The 17287-nt window shown below is 49.3% G+C and overlaps 1 protein-coding gene across 1 annotated transcript in view; it reads left to right on the top strand.

Annotated features, from left to right (window-relative positions):
* FHAD1 (forkhead associated phosphopeptide binding domain 1) overlaps positions 1-9618 on the top strand; it is a 133441-nt gene extending 123823 nt beyond the window's left edge. The window contains 4 exon segments of the mRNA XM_065872624.1: positions 2735-2791; positions 5277-5306; positions 5308-5334; positions 9502-9618. Of these exon segments, the coding sequence (XP_065728696.1) occupies positions 2735-2791; positions 5277-5306; positions 5308-5334; positions 9502-9618 (231 nt within the window).
* Positions 9619-17287: the final 7669 nt, after the last annotated feature.

Here is a 17287-nt window from a genome sequence, read left to right on the forward strand (position 1 = left end):
GAGGCAGTTTCCTTTCACACCAAGCAATGCCAGGGAGAGCTGGGCCAGTGGCAGAGCTGTGACTTTCCCTTTGATGTGCCCTCTGGAGAGCTCACCCCTCCCCGAAGTGCCCCACCCCCACCCCCAGGGCTTGGCAGGCTAGGCCCCAAAGCAGAGACACCAGACCACAGAATGGGACAGCAAAGGGCCCAAAAAAAGCCATTGTCATGTACTGAAAACCTGAGGATTTACATAATCAGGCTTCACATGCATTATTCATGGACTGCCTCATTCATAACACAATGCAAGGGACGTGCCAGCCTGTTTGGCGCTAGACATCCTTCAGTCGAGAAGGGTCTGAAATGGCCAAGTTGAACCTGTGTCAGGGTCCCCAGAAGAGCTACAGCTAGTAGCTTTCAAATTCGTGGAATTCACAGTTGGGGGAAAGATGTATATGAACTACAGCCAGGATCGTGGCATCGCCCATGGTATCGTGTACTGAGCACTTACCAAGGGGCAGGCACCTGCTCCACACCGCACTTCACCTCTCCCATCAACCCGCAAGGGATGCTGGCAAGTGTCGGCCCCTTAGAGAGAGGGGAAAGCTGAGTTGACAGAGGGTACCGTTCCCTGGCTACTAAGCGGCAGAAACAGGATTCCCTCCCCACCTGCTGCCCTCCCCAGCCCATGTTCCCTTTTCCACACCCCTTCCTTCTGGGTCTCCCTTACCAGGGTGGCCCCCTTGTATACCTCTCACCGTTGCTCCTGGGGTTTTCACTCCAGGACTCAGGTGTGCATTTCAGGCTTGTTATTAATATGTGGTCAGAAATCCCTGTTTGTCAGGAAGAAAACAATAATAAATTTTAAAGTTTTGCTGGATTCTAAAGGGCACTTGTATACATCTGTCTTGGCATCAGTTCCTTCCAGGGAGTATATCTTCGTTGTTTTCTGTTAACAGAAAATAGAATTCCTCTTTTCTAAGTTTTACACTTAGTATTTTCACAAGGAGCCTTAGTTTTTGTAGTCTCCTGTATAAAACTTTGAAACTCTTCACCCGTTCATAGAGGTGGCAGGGTTGAAGCACTGAGATGAAATTACACATCTTAAGCTTCAGAATTGCCCCCCCAAAAAAAATGTAGTTTGTAGTTTTAATGTTTGACCATCCCTTCACCAAGCAGAACTTTCAAGAATCAAAAGTCGTATTTCCACACTAATACCTTTGGCTGTGAAAATGAGACTTGGTAGAAAATGCTGGGCATTCACAGAGAACTGGGTCTGTGGCTCTGTCCATGTGGCAGAGGGACAGGAACCGTGGCCCAGGCCGTGCTCACTCTAATCTACATCACTCGAGAAGCCGGCAGTGTCTCTGAGTTCAGAGGCCGCATTTGGAGTCAAGCAAATAGAGGTCAAGCCCCACTGCTGCCCCGAATGACCCTGAGTAAGTGGCTTGACCTCTGTATCGCAGGTTCCTCAACAAAAGCAACCAAAACTGTTAACAAGGGGCCTACTCCGTGGGGCAGCGGGAGGGTTAAATGGCAAAATGCCTGCAGCGCCTGGCACATGGCAAGCCCGGTTTCTAAGGGGGAAGAATAGGCAGCTCATGGATGGATGGGGATTCCTCTATTTCTTTCAGGGAGCTTCCTGCCAGCTGACGCCTTCCCCGGTCCTCCCAAAGCCGGCAGCTCTTATGGGACACGCTCTTCTCTTTGGTGAATAGGACTAGGGCCACGGCCAAGAAAGGACCCAGATACCTTTTGTGAATGGGCTAAGGCTGGGATTTTCAATAGGAAATTTTTAAATGCACAGAAGTTGCCACTTGAGAAGCACGCAAGCCCTTTCTTTGGGCTTGAAGCGTAAGAAAGGCTGAAGGGCACCGGCTGCTTCCGGCAGGAGAAGCCGCTCAGCTCTCCTGCCAATCAAATCTCCAGCCAATCAAGTCCTGACTAGGGGGCGTGACCACCGCTTTGCCTTGTGGTCTCAGCCAGGAAAACCCCCTAACCTTCCCTCTGCTTAATTAGCTCAGATCCCTCTTCTTTAAGATGAGAATAAAAATGGCGCCTAACTCGTAGCCTTCCATTCAATGGGAGCTTGTATACAAAACCCTTGGCACATAGGACCACAAAGCATACATGCTCTCCTACCATCGTCATTATCCTCACTATTCTATTTAACTCACTATCTTCCAAGATTTCCTTGGGCCCAGGTATTCTCAAGATTCTGGCTTCCTCCGTGCCACTTGTGGTTTTTTTGTTTGTTTTTTGCGTTACACGGGCCTCTCACTGTTGTGGCCTCTCCTGTTGCGGAGCACAGGCTCTGGACGCGCAGGCTCAGTGGCCATGGCTCACGGGCCCAGCCACTCCGCGGCATGTGGGATCTTCCCGGACCGGGGCACGAACCCACGTGCCCTGCATTGGCAGGCGGACTCTCAACCACCGCGTGCGCCACCAGGGAAGCCCCACAATTGGTAGATGTTGTGTAGGAGGAGCGTGGGATGGGAGGGGCTTGGGGTGGTGCTCTTCCGCCCGCAATGATAAAGTAGAACCATGTGGCCAGGCCTATGCAGCATACGGATAGAAGAAGGCTAAAGAAAAAGACCCTCACCCACCCCCTTCTTCTGCCCACCAATCGCAGTGAATCCCAGCGTCTCCTAGAAACCTCAGAGGTGTGTCCCCGAATGGAACAGGTGGGGATGCGTTAAACACTGTTGTGCTCACCTGATATTTTCACTCGGGAACGTTTAGAGGATCTCGTACAGAGAAATGCCAAAGAATGAGCACCTTGCAACTGTTCCTTCAAAGAGAAAGAGAGGCAGGTGTGGAGAGGTTTTGTGATCTGGCAGCCAGACACAAAGTAGGTACCTTACTTTCAAAGGGTAAGAGCTTATGGAGTGTACATGCCAGCGTGGGCTGCCCAAGAAACATCCACACACCTCCAGTGCCCTCCCCTCCCCCACCCCAGCCCCTGCCCCGTCCCTTCTCCTGAACAAACGACCTAAGGGACCCAGTATCTGGAGGTGAGAGAAGGCAGAAGGGCAGTGCCACCATCCTAGGTGCTAAATGATTTGGGGACATAGAGACAAAATCATCAGAAAAGGAGAAGGGGAATCCTAGGAACCCCTGCCCTAAGAAGGAAGTATGTGGGTGAAAGAAGGGGGGAAAGTGGTACAGAATGGAGCCAGAAATAAGGATGAAAGTGCCTATGTTAACGATCCCTTCACCTGCCAAAGGGGAGCCCCATTTGATGGTGGGCTTTCTGGCAGCCCATGGGAAATGGAAAACCCAGTGTGGTCCAGTGTTCACAGCGTCCGTGAGATATGAGGGATGTGTTGTTCAGAAGTGTTCACAGAACAAAGACAATGCTGGATTTTCCCCCAGAGAGGACATTGTGTGATGTAATGGACAGCACCCCTGAGAACGGCAATGCGGTGTTGGCTGGGCCACATCTGTGCACAGCTCTTGAGACAGACTGATGTCGTCACATCCCAATGAGTTCAATAAAGTTCAGGAAAAGCAGGTGCACAGGGGCCAGGCTCTGCCCTTCAGTGCCCAGCTGCCCACTGATTGAACTTAATCCAGGAAGGAGTTTTGCAACAATGTTCAAACTGGGGTTCCCTGGCGCCTTTGGGTGCCATGGAAGGGTGTGACTCTCAAAGCACACACACCTTTCTCCCACCAGAGAAGCTCTCCATTATCTTATACCCCAAGTTCCTCATGGGATTTTGCTTGGATAAACGGTTCTGCAAAAAAAAAGCGGGGGGGGTGGGGGCGGCAGGATGAGGTGGGAGAGAAGAAGGCTGTTGGTTTAAAACTAACCCCTGCTTTATAATATCTGGGAACTTGGATAGTGACTGTGTCAACTGAGTTTGTGATAAATACTGAGTGGCTGCAGGCTCGAGGCCTTCTCCACGGAAAATGCCTGGATGGCAACTGTCAGTTCAATACGGGTCCATCAGCCTTCACGGACAGTCCTCTGAGGGTAGAGTTAGCATCCTTCTGGGAGAATGGAAGAGTCTTGTAAGCACCTATGCCCTGTCCCAAAAGACAGCCTTATTTCCTCCATGAGTTTTGTGACTACCCAGTAGGGTTGCCAGATTTAGGGGAAAACAAACAAAAAACACGATGCCCAGTTAAACTTTAATTTCAGATAAACAGCAAAAGCTATTCAGTATAAATGTCCTAAATATTACACGGGGCATATTCACACCAACAAATTTGTTGGCTTCATTCTGAAATTCAGATTTAACTGGGCGTCCTGTATTTTATCTGGCAACCCCTCCAACATGTACTGAGCACCAACTAGACACCAAGCAGGGAGGTTCTGAAGCAGGTGTCGCAAGATGGCAGCCCACAGATATATTCCATTTGGCTCATGGGATTTTTTTTTTTTTGTTACGTTTCAAAATAGGGCAGTTTCCTGGAATACTCTGGATTTCCAGCTTCCCTGGGAAACTCGGAAGATCTGGCGACCCTAGGCCCACAGACCCACAAGCCACCATCACAAGCCTCCATCTTCCAGGCCCCTTAGATAGGCACTGGGCTCGTGTGTTTGCTGCTGTCCACCGCCACCCCAGCTCACTTCACCCACTTCTTTTACTTTCCTGGCCCCTGTAGGAGTCAGGTTGGCGACCCCGGTGGATGCTCAGGGCTCTCGGAGAAAGTCTCCTTCCTGACACCACTGCACATTTGCCTGCAGAGTGTCAGTCTGCAAGGGAGACCCCAGTTCCCTCTCACTTTTGTGTCTCCAGTGCCTAGGGGATGCTCTTTCTCTGATGAGCTGCCCCTGAGGTGCGGGGCCTTGAGCAGATCAGGGTCAGCAGCAGTAATCAAACCCCAGGGGAGTGGCAAGCTCCAGATTTTCAGTGATGCTGCCTTCCCAACAGGCCCCTGTAGTCCCCGCCAGGGAGGTTAGCCACTGGGGCTTTCAACATTTCCACTGGGTGGAAAGCCACTGGACATCTACAGCCTCTTCCACTGATCTAGGAGGCTCTGCTTCCAGCTAAAGCAGATCTGTCCTCCAAGAAGAATACAGTATCCTTCATAGCCTTCTTGGTTGACCACCTCCTTCTCTGCTGCAATCTGGAACAGAGATTCCCTAAAAGGTTCAGCAGGACAGTGTAGCATTGCCCCAAAGCCACACCCCCTTCTGCAGACCTCCATCCTCACCTCCTCACCTAGGAAGGCTCAACATTCCATCCAAATGGGTAGCATCTGAAAGTTGAGAAAATTCCATTTTTCTCTGATGCAAAAGGCAAAGAAGAACATAAGCTAAATTTTGTCGATATTCTTTCTGTGTTAAAGAGACGAATGTTTGTAGAGATGGTGAAGAACTCAAAAGATGCAGAACTCACATTTCCAGGTGAGCCAGAGAGAGAAGAGAGAAAACCATAGAACGTCAGCAGGAAGCCCAGTTGACAGTTATCCCACATCTATTAGGTATTGGGCATTCGGCATGTGCCAGGCACAGAGCCAAACACTCGACGTGCAGTATCTCATTTAAGCTTCACAACAACCCTATGGGGTGGGTGTTGTTATTATACCCAGTGTACAGATGAGATGTCTGAGGCTCAGAGACTTTAGGAGAGCTGGGGATTAGTGCAGATCTGACACCCAGGTGAGTGCTAGCTTTTCCTCCTTTAGGTTATAAAGCTCCAGGTAATAAACCTGATACATTTCCAGTGGCATTTCTCTTAAATTTCAAGGAAGCATCCTCTAGAATTCTCTTAAAAGTTGAGAATTAAGACTATGAAATCTTGAACATGTTGAAACATTGCCATTGACAAATCAGCCCTGGAACTGGAATTAAGCCAATCCACGTTCCCACTTTGCAGACAGTAGAGCCGAGCTCTCAGGAAGCTTGAAAGCCAAACACATTTTGGTTGAATATGAGAGAGGAGACATTCAAGTTTGTTAAAAGGCCACAGTCATGCTGAGGCAACCACATTATCATGGGAAGAAACGAAGATATTCTAGGTGAGGGATATATTTGGAAAATAGAAGCTTCTCAACCGGCATCCTTGTGCTAAGACCGGAAGGTGGTTACTACCCAGAGCAGCATGTTAAGAGGACGGAGAGCATCCTGGGGGCCCCACTTGATCGGAGACGTCTGCCACCCTGCAAAGTGGAAATGACTGGAAGTTTGTTCCTTATTCATTCACATATACGACTGAGCTGGGAGGAGGCAGAAACTACCCTACATCTAGGTTTTGTCTGAGGACCACCTGAGGATATAAAACGGCAGAGGAGGTATTGGGATGGGTCCCGGATGCTGTGGGAATATTGTGCTTCTCTGAGATGCGAGACCCCCTGGAACTTCACGCTGCCTCTGGCTTTAACAGAAGCGGGGCACGTGGTGCTTCGGCTAAGAGCAAAGAGCCAGCTTCCCATTCTCCCTGCCCTCCAGCCTGAGCTTAGAAGTTTGGCGTCTAGGATCTCCTCCGTACAGAAAGGTTTCCTCCAGGTTCCTTGCCAAGTGTAACTTGGGCGACTCCTTCCTCAAGAGTGGGCCTGGAGTCCTTCGGGGGATGGAGTCACCAGGCCCACCTTGAAAAGGATGGGACGTGTAAAATCTGCTCCGTCTCGCCCACTCGTAAGAGAGTCTCCATCTCTAACAAGCTTCAGAACTAACACCTCCTACCTTTTTAAGACCCTCTGGTTTTTTGTTTTCTGTCCACCAAATGCCATTCATCGATTTTATACTTTTTTCCCATTGCAGCTAACAGTCTTCTATAATTGTTCGTCAGTCATATGTTAAAGGGGGAAATCTTCTAGTTGACAAATACTTATTGAATACCTAGTCTAGGCCACATATCGTGGTAGAAACTGGGGATAGAAGAATAAACAAGACGATATGATTCCAGCCCTCATTCATTCAACATCCATTTGTTGAGAGCCTACGATATATGGCGGGTACTGTCCAGGTGTTAAGGTTCAATCCCCTTCTCAGTGGGAGCCGTATCGCCCCTGCGAGGCCAAAACTCTACTTTTTTAATGTATAAAGCGCAGACGTATGCACAGCGCTCTCTGTAATATTCAAATTTTATGGACGTGAGAGCAATTAGGAAAGAATGCCTAAGAAGGCTCCTTAGGGGAAGAACGATACTGAAAAAAAGGGTGGGAAACACTGGGTTAGATCAATGAAGAAACACACAAAATTCCTTGTCTTTCTGGGTTTTATTCTGGGATAAATAAATGAATATAATGATTAAATAACTGCTTTTTGAGGACAAAGGCCAGTGCACTGAGCTCAGGAACGTATTTCACAGGGACCTCCCTCCCCCACACTCCCAGGTCAAGGGCCAAGAGAGGCCTCCCTGAAAGGGGGATGTTTAAAACCAAGACCTGAGGTGGTGTGGGAATGAACTGGGATCTTTCTAGAACCGATGCTTGCAGATGCCCAAAGCAGCCACTCCAGTATGCCCTGAGTTAATTTCCAGGTAATTTCCAAATTTCCAATCTAGATGTTGTTCTTTAAATGAGGGGCTTCTACCCCTGCCTTGTCCTTCTAAGGACGGGGCATGTGTTTCCAAACACTCAGGCTGAACGCATGTCGCTGCCTGTGGTCACTGGTTCAAGACGGACCTTGCCAGGTTCCCCCAACCCTCGGGCCCACACTTGCATTTTCACGTTTCCCATTCTCCATCTCTTCCTTTTCCCAGTTCAGCCATCCCGTCTGCCTTCTGCTGCCCCCGTCCCCCCACTCAAAAAAGGGGACCAAAGCTTGCTCTGTGGTGCTTCCCACCCCAAGCTCGTGGCAGACCTGGGGCTCGGGGGACCCTGGGACCAAGGAATCTTTATTTTTAAACAAACACCCAGACTCCAACTCCGACAGCCAGCCCCACACCGGGTCAGAGCACTGGCATCTGGGAAACACCCAGAGCCAGCAATTTTATTGAAAATCAAATAAAAACGGATACAAAGGAAAAGTGGTTTAGAGGCGAAAGGTTTTCTACATTTCCTGTCTGTTTTCCTTTTATCTGGGCATTCCTGCCAAGATTTACTTTGTGGGCTAGTGTAGAGATGTTAGCCTTTCTTACCCTGAAATGATTTTTTTCTTCCTTGAACTGATTTTGAATGCAGTCTCACAACACATTCAAGTCAGCCACTGGCACAGGTCTGGCACAGGAGATGATTTTTAAACCTGTCTTAAAGAGAAAAGAGCTACAGAGATGGTCCTAACAGCCCCTTCCATTGAAATCCACCCAGAACCTCCTCTCAACCCCTGAGGAAGACAGGACATTCTGGTCCCTATTTGACAGATGAGGAAACCAAGGGTCACGCAGTCAGTGGCAGAGCTGAAACCACCTGACTGAAACCAGCTGAAACCAGCTGACTACCCACCAGCCCTCTTCCCCCAGGGGCATGTGTTGTAGTCAAAAGCTTGCAGGAAGGCAGTGTGAAACCTGCTGGGAAGAAACTTGCAAGGTACAGTGGCATCTATAGTACATACAGAACTGTGTGAGTGAGATTCTTGGGTTGCAATTAATAGAAACCTATTCAGAAAGAGGGAGGCGGGGTTTCCCTGGTGGTGCAGTGCTTGAGAGTCCGCCTGCCGATGCAGCGGACACGGGTTCGTGCCCCGGTCCGGGAAGATCCCACATGACGCAGAGCAGCTGGGCCCGTGAGCCATGGCCGCTGAGCCTGCGCGTCTAGAGCCTGTGCTCTGCAACGGGAGAGGCTGCAACAGTGAGAGGCCCGTGTACCGCAAAAAAGAAAAAAAGAGGGAGGGGGCTTTTTTAAGGATATAGGGGTGAATGCCTCATAAAAACTGAGAGCTGAAAGAGAGCCTGGCCTCGAAATAGAACTGCTAAGCCATCAGATCTCAGGCATCATCTCTTTTACACACACACAAGCATGTGCACGCACACACACAGGCCATATCTCCTCTCTGTGTCTCTGCATGGCTCCCCTGATCTCTGCTCTCTCCAGTCATGTGACAGGAAGGAATGACCTCACGGTCCCCCAGTTCAAAGGACCAGCCCAGGGAGCAAGTAGCATCTTAGAGCCCATAGCCCCAAATCCTGGGAGTGACCATTTTAAAAGCCCAGCCCGTGCCAAGTGCCCAATCAGCTATGACCAGGGACAGAGTCACACACATGGCTGCCTGGAGCCAGGAGTAGTGCTCAGAAAAGGGTTAGACGACCCCCTAGAGTATCCTGCATTTTCCCCTCCTAAGACATCAGAGACATAAGGCATTCCGTTCAGTAACAGCTTTTCGAGCGAAAGTCCATCCCAATGAATGTGCCTATAATCAGAAACTCCTGGTTCGAAAAAAGATGCAAATGTAAGAAGAAAATGTTATCTGTGTATCTGGAAGAGTGTACACCAAAATGTGAATAAGGTTCCCTGTGGGTAGTGTGATAATGGTGGATCATTTTACCTTCGTTTTGCTCACGTCTATGTGTGTATATAAATATTTTTTACAAGAAAGGTTTTATTTTGAGTTAAAAAAATGCCATTTGAGAAATATTTGGGGATCTCCCTACAATTATAGAGTCTGGGCATTTGTTGCTCTTGCTTGTTGAAGGTTGGAGCCAGAAAAGACACCCCAAAGATGGACCAAGAAAGGGAGATGCTGAAGAGAGAAGCGTCCAGCAAATCCAGCCAGAGCCTTCTGTTTTCTAAACCTGGTGGAAGGAACTAGAAACGCCGTCCCGCTGGGCCTCGCGTGATCCTCCGTGAGTCAGTGTAACTCTTCTGCGTCAAACTACTAAGATGCTTTTTTAGGACTTTAAAGGTTGCTACCCTAGTGTGTTGCTTCCTAGACTGGTATTTTGCACAATACTGTATTTTGGAGTGTGTGAGGAGAGGGGTTCTTTTCGCAGATATTATGAATGTAAACATACTCAGGCGTATGAAGAATAAGTTTGAGATTCAGACTCCTAGGCCCGGTAGATACAATTATGTGTTTGGGCAGTGACAAACCCAAATGTCACACCTCCAAGGAGCTCCGAGAAACCCGCAGTTGAGAAAACCCAGGGCGTGTACTGAGGCCACAGGACAGAATGGTAACCTCAGGGCTGTTGGGGCCATGGTATAGTGCATTTATATCTGAATTTATTATAATAAATCTGAACACCAACCTGTTTTATCGCTTCCATAACACTGAGTCATGTTTATATGGCGCTCTGCGGTTTTCAAAACACTTCTCATCTAATCCTCTCCCAAGCCCTGGGAGGTAAATAGCATATGTTCCCCATTTTACAAATGAGGAAGCTGAGGCCCAGAGAGGTTAAATGGCCCATCTAAAGTCACACAGCTAGTAAATTCGAGAATTGGGTCTGGAACCCAGGTTTCTAACTCCATCTCACGTTGCCCATTCTGCCGCACCAAGACAGCCCAGTAGGTCAAGTCCCAGGCCATCAGGACAGACCAAGTACCCAGTCATCAAAGAGCACACACTGCCCAGGTGGACACACCCCTTTCCCATGGTGTTCGAAGAGACCCTCATTTTTGCCTTCTCTCCAGCCATCTGTTCTCTCCCTGCCTTTCTTGTATGGCCAAAGGCCACCAAACAAAACAGGAGGAAGAGCCAGAAGTCATGAATATCATTTATTTTTTATTTTTAAAAAGCCACAATAGGGATTCCCTGGTGGCGCAGTGGTTGGGAATCTGCCTGCCGATGCAGGGGACGCGGGTTCGTGCCCCAGTCCGGGAAGATCCCACATGCCGCGGAGCGGCTGGGCCCGTGAGCCATGGCCGCTGAGCCTGCGCGTCCGGAGCCTGTGCTCCGCAACGGGAGAGGCCACAACAGTGAGAGGCCCGCAAAAAAAAAAAAAAAAAAAAAAAGCCACAATAAAAATATTTTGATATTTTAAAACCAAATGCATTCTTTATACTGATTAAAACTCGAAGGAAATGGGAAAAATTATTTGCATGATCTTCCACTAAAGGTACTTCTTACACAGTGAGAAGGGTGAGCATCACCTGACCTTAAAAATAATCTTGAAAATCCCGGCAGTTTTCCATAAAGAACATATTACTTATACTGTACCATATCCCCAGATCCCAAACAGCCAGCACCAGGAAAGATCACTTGGTCAGGCAGTAGTTAGGCAGCTGGCTCACGTTTGGAAGCCAAATTGTGTGGGGAAAAAATACTCTGGTTGAATACAAATATTTGAATTTGCGTAAGTTAAATGTAGTGCCTATGTGACTCCACTGTATTCGAGGTCTTTCAGAGGACGTGTTAATTTGTATCATATCAACATTGCAACCCACAACGGCAATTTCCTTTCTTCACTCCTTGAACTAGATGGTTCTTTAGGTGTCTCCTTCAGCCACACACCCCTTTCTCTAAGAATGCACATTCCCCAACCAGGTTTACCCCACCTACTGCTGCTCTCTTGGCCACACCTGATTGGCTGATCAGTAGATAGTCTACCCAAGCCAGACCAATCAGGTTTCTCTTCTAACCCAAGCTGGGCCAATCAGCACCTGTGCCCTTGATATTTGGAAGTGGGACACGGAGTTACCACACAGGGTCATTAATGGTCTGGAGCTGAAGGTCTTGATGCAGTTCCCAGCTGGGGTGGCCATTTCTCCCACTGTGTTTGGAGAAACAAAGGCAGTCTTAGAAAGAGGTGGCCAGGATAGATAAGCAACAAGTAGAGACAAGAAACCAAGACCCAGGGAATTCCCTGGCGGTCCACTCTGCGCTTTCACTGCCAAGAGCCCGGACTCAATCCCTGGTCAGGGAACTAGGATCCCATAAGCCACGCAGCGTGGCAAGAAAAAAAAAAAAAAAAGAAGAAGAAACCAAGACGACCCCCAGAGAGACAGTGCAGCAGACGCTACAAGCCCCTTAGTCATTGCCTCCCTCTACTGTATAAGCAGCACGCTAAATGCCCTCATTTCCCAGCCTCCCTTGCAGCTAGACCTGGCTGTGTTGTTCAGTTCTGGCCAATGACATGCAGGTGAAGGCCCTGGGCAGGACTTCCCTTCTGGAATTAAAGGCAAGGCTTTGCTAGGAGAAAGTTTTACTCTTTGTCCCTTTGCCTTGTCTCCTTTTTCTCTCCTGGAGCTCAGACTTGGAGCTAGAGCAGCCGTGTTGGGGATCACCAGGTAACAAGCAAGAGACCAAAGCCCACCTCAAAGGACAATGGAGTAGAAAGACATGAAAAGTCTGGGTGGGAGCCTAGTGGCACCACTGTGCTCTGTGCTGTACCTGAACTGCCCACCTCTGTCCATCCTGTTGTATAAATAAATAAGTCCCTATCGGTTTAACCCACTGTAGTCAGATGTACCTGTCTGTGCTGTGGAGCAAACCACACAAAACTTAGTGACTTAAAATGGCAACTCTTATTTCTCATGATTCCACGCGTCAAGCTGGCCACTTGTACTGGTCCGGTTGGTTTGGCTGGGGCTAGTTCAGGGTGGCTTCGTGTACATGCCTGCCTGGTCATTGGCTGGGTTAGGGCAGTGGTTCTCAACTGGGGGCGATTTTGCCACCCAGGGGGCCTTTGGCAATGTCTGGACACACTTTGGTTGTTAAACCGGGATGGGGGTGATACTATCACCTAGGGGTAGAGGCCAGGGATGCTGCTAAACATCCTACAGTGCACAGAACAGCTCCCCACAACCAAGACTTATTTGATCCAAAATGTCAATAGTACCGAGAAAGAGAAACCCTGGTCTAGAAAGGCCTCAGCTGGGACGTCTGATTCTGCCTGGTGTGGTCCCTCATCACCCAGCAGGCCAGGCCAGGCCACGTGTGGTGGGTACAGGTTTCCAAGAGCAACAGGAGAGAGCAAGCCCCAAAGCACAATTTTCAAGTCTCCACCTGCCTTGTGTTTGCCAACATCTCATAAGACAAAGCAAGCCACATGGCTAGAGTTCATTTGGGAGGGGCTCCAAATTTTTACAATCTACCCACATGCAGGTTTCTGTTGTTTAAAGCTGAAGGCATTCCAACTGATGCAGAAAGTTGCCCTGATTCCTGATGACTTTCTGCTTCCTGGTTTCTCTCCTTGGAAAGGCCCATTCCAAGGCCTGCCCTTGGGTTCCACTAGGACTTTTTGTATCACTCAAGATTCTCTGGTTGCAAACAACAGAAATCTCTTGTGGCTAACGTAAACAGAAAAAGAGTTTACTGAAAGGAAATGAGGAAGGTTAGAGCATCAAAGGGCAAGCAAAGCTGAGGAGTCTGGACAGGCAGGAGCCGTCTTTTCTTCCCCATAGATGTCCCCTTTTTGCTTCAGCCGGTTTGAGTTTCTGTTATTTGCAACCAAAATGGCATTTACTAAGATGCTCTGGGCTTCCCTGGTGGCGCAGTGGTTGAGAGTCCGCCTGCCGATGCAGGGGACACGGGTTTGTGCCCCGGTCCAGGAAGATCCCACATGCCGCGGAGCGGCTGGGCCTGTGAGCCATGGCCGCTGAGCCTGTGCGTCTCTGCAACGGGAGAGGCCACAACAGCGTACCGCAAAAAAAAAAAAAAAAAAAAAGATGCTCTGCACAGCCCCAGCTGGTAGCTCTGAGAAGCTACCAGCAACCTTTCTTTCCCCTGATGTTGTGCCAAGGGACAGCAAGGTACCTGCAGTCCCCCCACCAGAACTCCCAATCTTCTGATCCCCCAAGAAGCTAAGCCAAACAACTTCCTTCCACCCTTGCCAATGGGGGCCCATTTGGATTCGTGACTTTGCAGATAAGGTGCCCTTCTCCAGCAACTTGGCAGAGCCATCAGTGCCTGCTGTTGTGGAAACCGGAGTCATGAAAGTGTCTGCGGAAAAAAACAGCTTCCCCCGGATCCGCGTTCCAAAGTGTGTTCCTGGTAAGTGGAGTGGTTTCCAATTTTTTAGGTCCTTAGGAATGAAAGCAATACACTAACGATGAGAGGAAGCCCAAAACCTGCTAATGTTAACGTGCTCCTCTTTTTGTTTTTCATAAATTTATTTATTTATTTTTGGCTTCGTTGCTGCGCCCGGGCTTGCTCTAGTGGCAAAGCGGGGGCTACTCTTTGTTGCGGTGCACGGGCTTCTCTTGTTGTGGAGCATGGGCTCTAGACATGGAGGCTTCCGTAGTTGTGGCACACGGGCTCAGTAGTTGTGGCTCACCGGCTCTAGAACGCAGGCTCAGCGGCCATGGCTCACGGGCTTAGTTGCTCCACGGCATGTGGGATCTTCCTGGACCAGGGCTCAAACCCGTGTCCCCTGCATCGGCAGGCGGACTCTCAACCACTGCACCACCAGGGAAGCCCACGTGCTCCTCTTTTTCGTACTGAGTTTCCTAAAGCAGGAGTTAGGGAGCCAGGTGAGGGTAAACTCTTTCGGCTCATCAGCTTGGCCTCATTTCCATCAAGATGCGCCGCTTGCATCCGTCTGCTCCGTGTCCCGAGTTATTCTGGGCCCATTCATGATCTTATGTGCCTGCTTTTGTTTTTAAACATTTTTCTTTGTCCATCTGTTCCCCAGGAATCCATTGCAATGCCTCCGTCCTGCAGTGAGAAACATTAGCAGGCTCCTTGTTTTGAGTTTCCTCTCATCATATTGCTTTCATTCCTAAGACCCTAAGATATCGGAGGCAGAAATCTTACCTCTGGCTCGACGTGGTCTTATCGTCACAGATTAGAGGTGCCCTTTGACTGAGAAACCTCTTTTATGGTTAAACAACCAGCCTTCATTCATTCCAACAAACACCAGGTGCCTACTATGCGCCAGGTATTAATGATACTGTGCTAGACCTTGGGGCCTTAACCTTTGCTCCCCTTTCTTTTCACGGTCTAATCTGCTGCCCTCCTGCAAAGGAGTTGGAATAGTTAATTTAGCGGGTGCGTTGCCTGGGAGAGCTCACCTGTGACATTCCCATCCTCTTTTGGCTTTCTATGAGATTACTACTGGGCCTTCTCTAGAGAAAGCTGCATGCAGCAGTGACCCTCTTCTGGGAGTTTCTTTGTGCCTTTCAACAGTTAAAGTTTAATAGCTAATAATAGCCCACTTTTTATAGCATCCTTGCCAGCCATCAGACCCTGCACTAAGCACGGTCCAGACGTTATCCCTCTCAGTCCTCACTGTCTGTATCACTCCAGTTTCACGTGTGAAAATGATGAGAAATAAGTTACTTGCCTGAGAACAGAAGCATCAGAGCCCAGACTTCGTACTCAGCTGCTCCAATACATCGTTTTCCTCGGTGAAGTCCAGGAACCAGCTTGTTATCTACTGGTTGATGAGGATCAGGTCAGCAAACATTGCCTATAAAGGGCCACTTCCCTTTGTGAACCATGGGGTCACTGTCATCATTACTCAACTCTGCCATTGCAGCATTATGCCTAAACAAATGAGCTTGGCTGTGTCCCAATAAAACTTTATTTGTAAAGATAGGCAGAGGGCCAGATACGCCAACCCGTGTTAAACTCTCACCCAGACTAGACTGTTAATATCTGCATGGCTACTGTCTGCCGCATGACTACCGGGAAGCCAGCTGGTCATCATCTCCATCACTGAGAGCATTGTGAGCGTTTACTACGTGCCATGTGCCACACGCTAAACGAAACACTTTACATAAATTTTCTCATTTAATCCTCTCAAGTACTCCAGGAGGAGAGAGCCATTCGAAAGGCCTCTCGAAAGGTGAAACAGGCTGCCCAAGGTCACCCCAAAGGGATTTTCAAACCCAACTCCTAAGCATGACACCACACTGCCTTTCACCATCACAGTGTTGCATCTGGACAACAGGAAACTTTGCTGGTGAGTCTGGACACCTGCCTTCCGCTGGACCATGCCTGAAAGAACCAAGACTTCACGACACACCCCTTCCTCTTGGCATCCTGGTTTACTAGCCCTTCTTAGAGTCCCCTGCTTTCTTTAGTTACTACGTAAGTTCAGGTGTTCCCAGCCTAGGCACCATGTTCTCTCTTTCAACCGACTTTGCCTGTCTCCGCCTTGTGTTAATTTTACAACCTTCCTTTCAGTTTCCCAAATCTTCATGTGCCCCTGCAGCGGCCACAAGCAGTGTTTACCCGTAACTTCCTTTTATTCCTTCCACCCTGTCTGCTGAGCAGAGAGCTCTAAATGACCTCTGGGCCACATCGATACCCAAGGACCAGCAGGTCACCCGGCCCCAATCCCTATCTGATGCGGCTGACGCTGTCCTCAGAGGAGCAGGGGACAGACACTTGAGAGGCTTGTTGTTCAAGAGATCCTGTTAACTTTTGTGTTGAGTCATGTGGGTGCACAGAGGTGTCACTTTAGCAGCTTCTCTTTCTTGGCAGTGACCTTGAGACCTGAAATCGGGCCACCAGATGCTCTGGAGGGGACACTGAGAAAACACGCAGTCCATCCTGAGCCCTCAGGCAGAGCAGGCCATCATGCATCTAGTCAACCTCGATTTCTCCAACAAGGACCTTGGGCCAGGCTCCATGCAGGGCACTGAGGAGACAAAGCTGAGCCAGCCAGACAGGTCCCTTCCCCCAGGAAGTTGTGCTGGGCTGGGGTGAGGTAGGAGGTGTCAGGTATTTTATTAACAGCTTCATTGTGGGTTGTAATAAGCGCTGAGTCCCTGCCAGAGGCGGGCTTAGCTGGAACAGTCGTGGCCTCTGTCAGTCCCCCAGCGCGGGGTCCAACAGATCTCACTCTTCAAACTGGCTAGTCCTGCCCTCCCCGCCCCCACCCCCACTCTTGCCCACGACCAGAAGAATTCCAGGACCAGAGCCTGGTGCCAAACACACTTAATAAATAGGTCTTGATTGCCTGGACATAGACGCACACTGCTTTCACAGAAGAGTATAAAAATCGAAATCAGCTGCCCATATTATTGCCAGCTTTGGAAAGGGTCCAGGAGGGCACTGCAGGTGCAACATTGCTGAGTTTTAAGCCACATGGTATACACACACACACACACACACACACAGTCTTTGAGAGTTTAAAACAGGGCTAAGACTCCGGCCGATCAGTTGTTAACGTTGGACACAGAACCACCTGGGGTTTAACAGAAGCAGAAATCACGCTCAGATTTTTTTCCTCCAGCCTGTCCAGCCAGGCATATGCAAATAATTTGAAAGACAATTTTGGTTTTCAAGCAGATTCAACGCATCCAAGATAACCCCCAAAAGAGAGCTCACTAGAGAGATAGGTTGGCTTCTAATGACCGGCAACCACCTGCAGGTCTTGGCCCCATCGTGCCCTTCTGCGCCTGCCCTGCTCAACAGTCCCATGAGTGCCTGCCTGACACAGCGCCCCACGCCGATCCCCTATGCACAGCTTCCAGACTTTGCAGGAGGTGAGAAAGCCTCTGAGATCAACCAGGCTGTGACCCCATTCCCTGCTCTCACTCCTCCGATTGCTCCAAATGAGTATCTGGGTTGTCCCTGAACTTTGACC

This window comes from Phocoena phocoena, chromosome 1 (genome assembly GCF_963924675.1).
Source record: "Phocoena phocoena chromosome 1, mPhoPho1.1, whole genome shotgun sequence".
Lineage (NCBI taxonomy): Eukaryota > Metazoa > Chordata > Mammalia > Artiodactyla > Phocoenidae > Phocoena > Phocoena phocoena.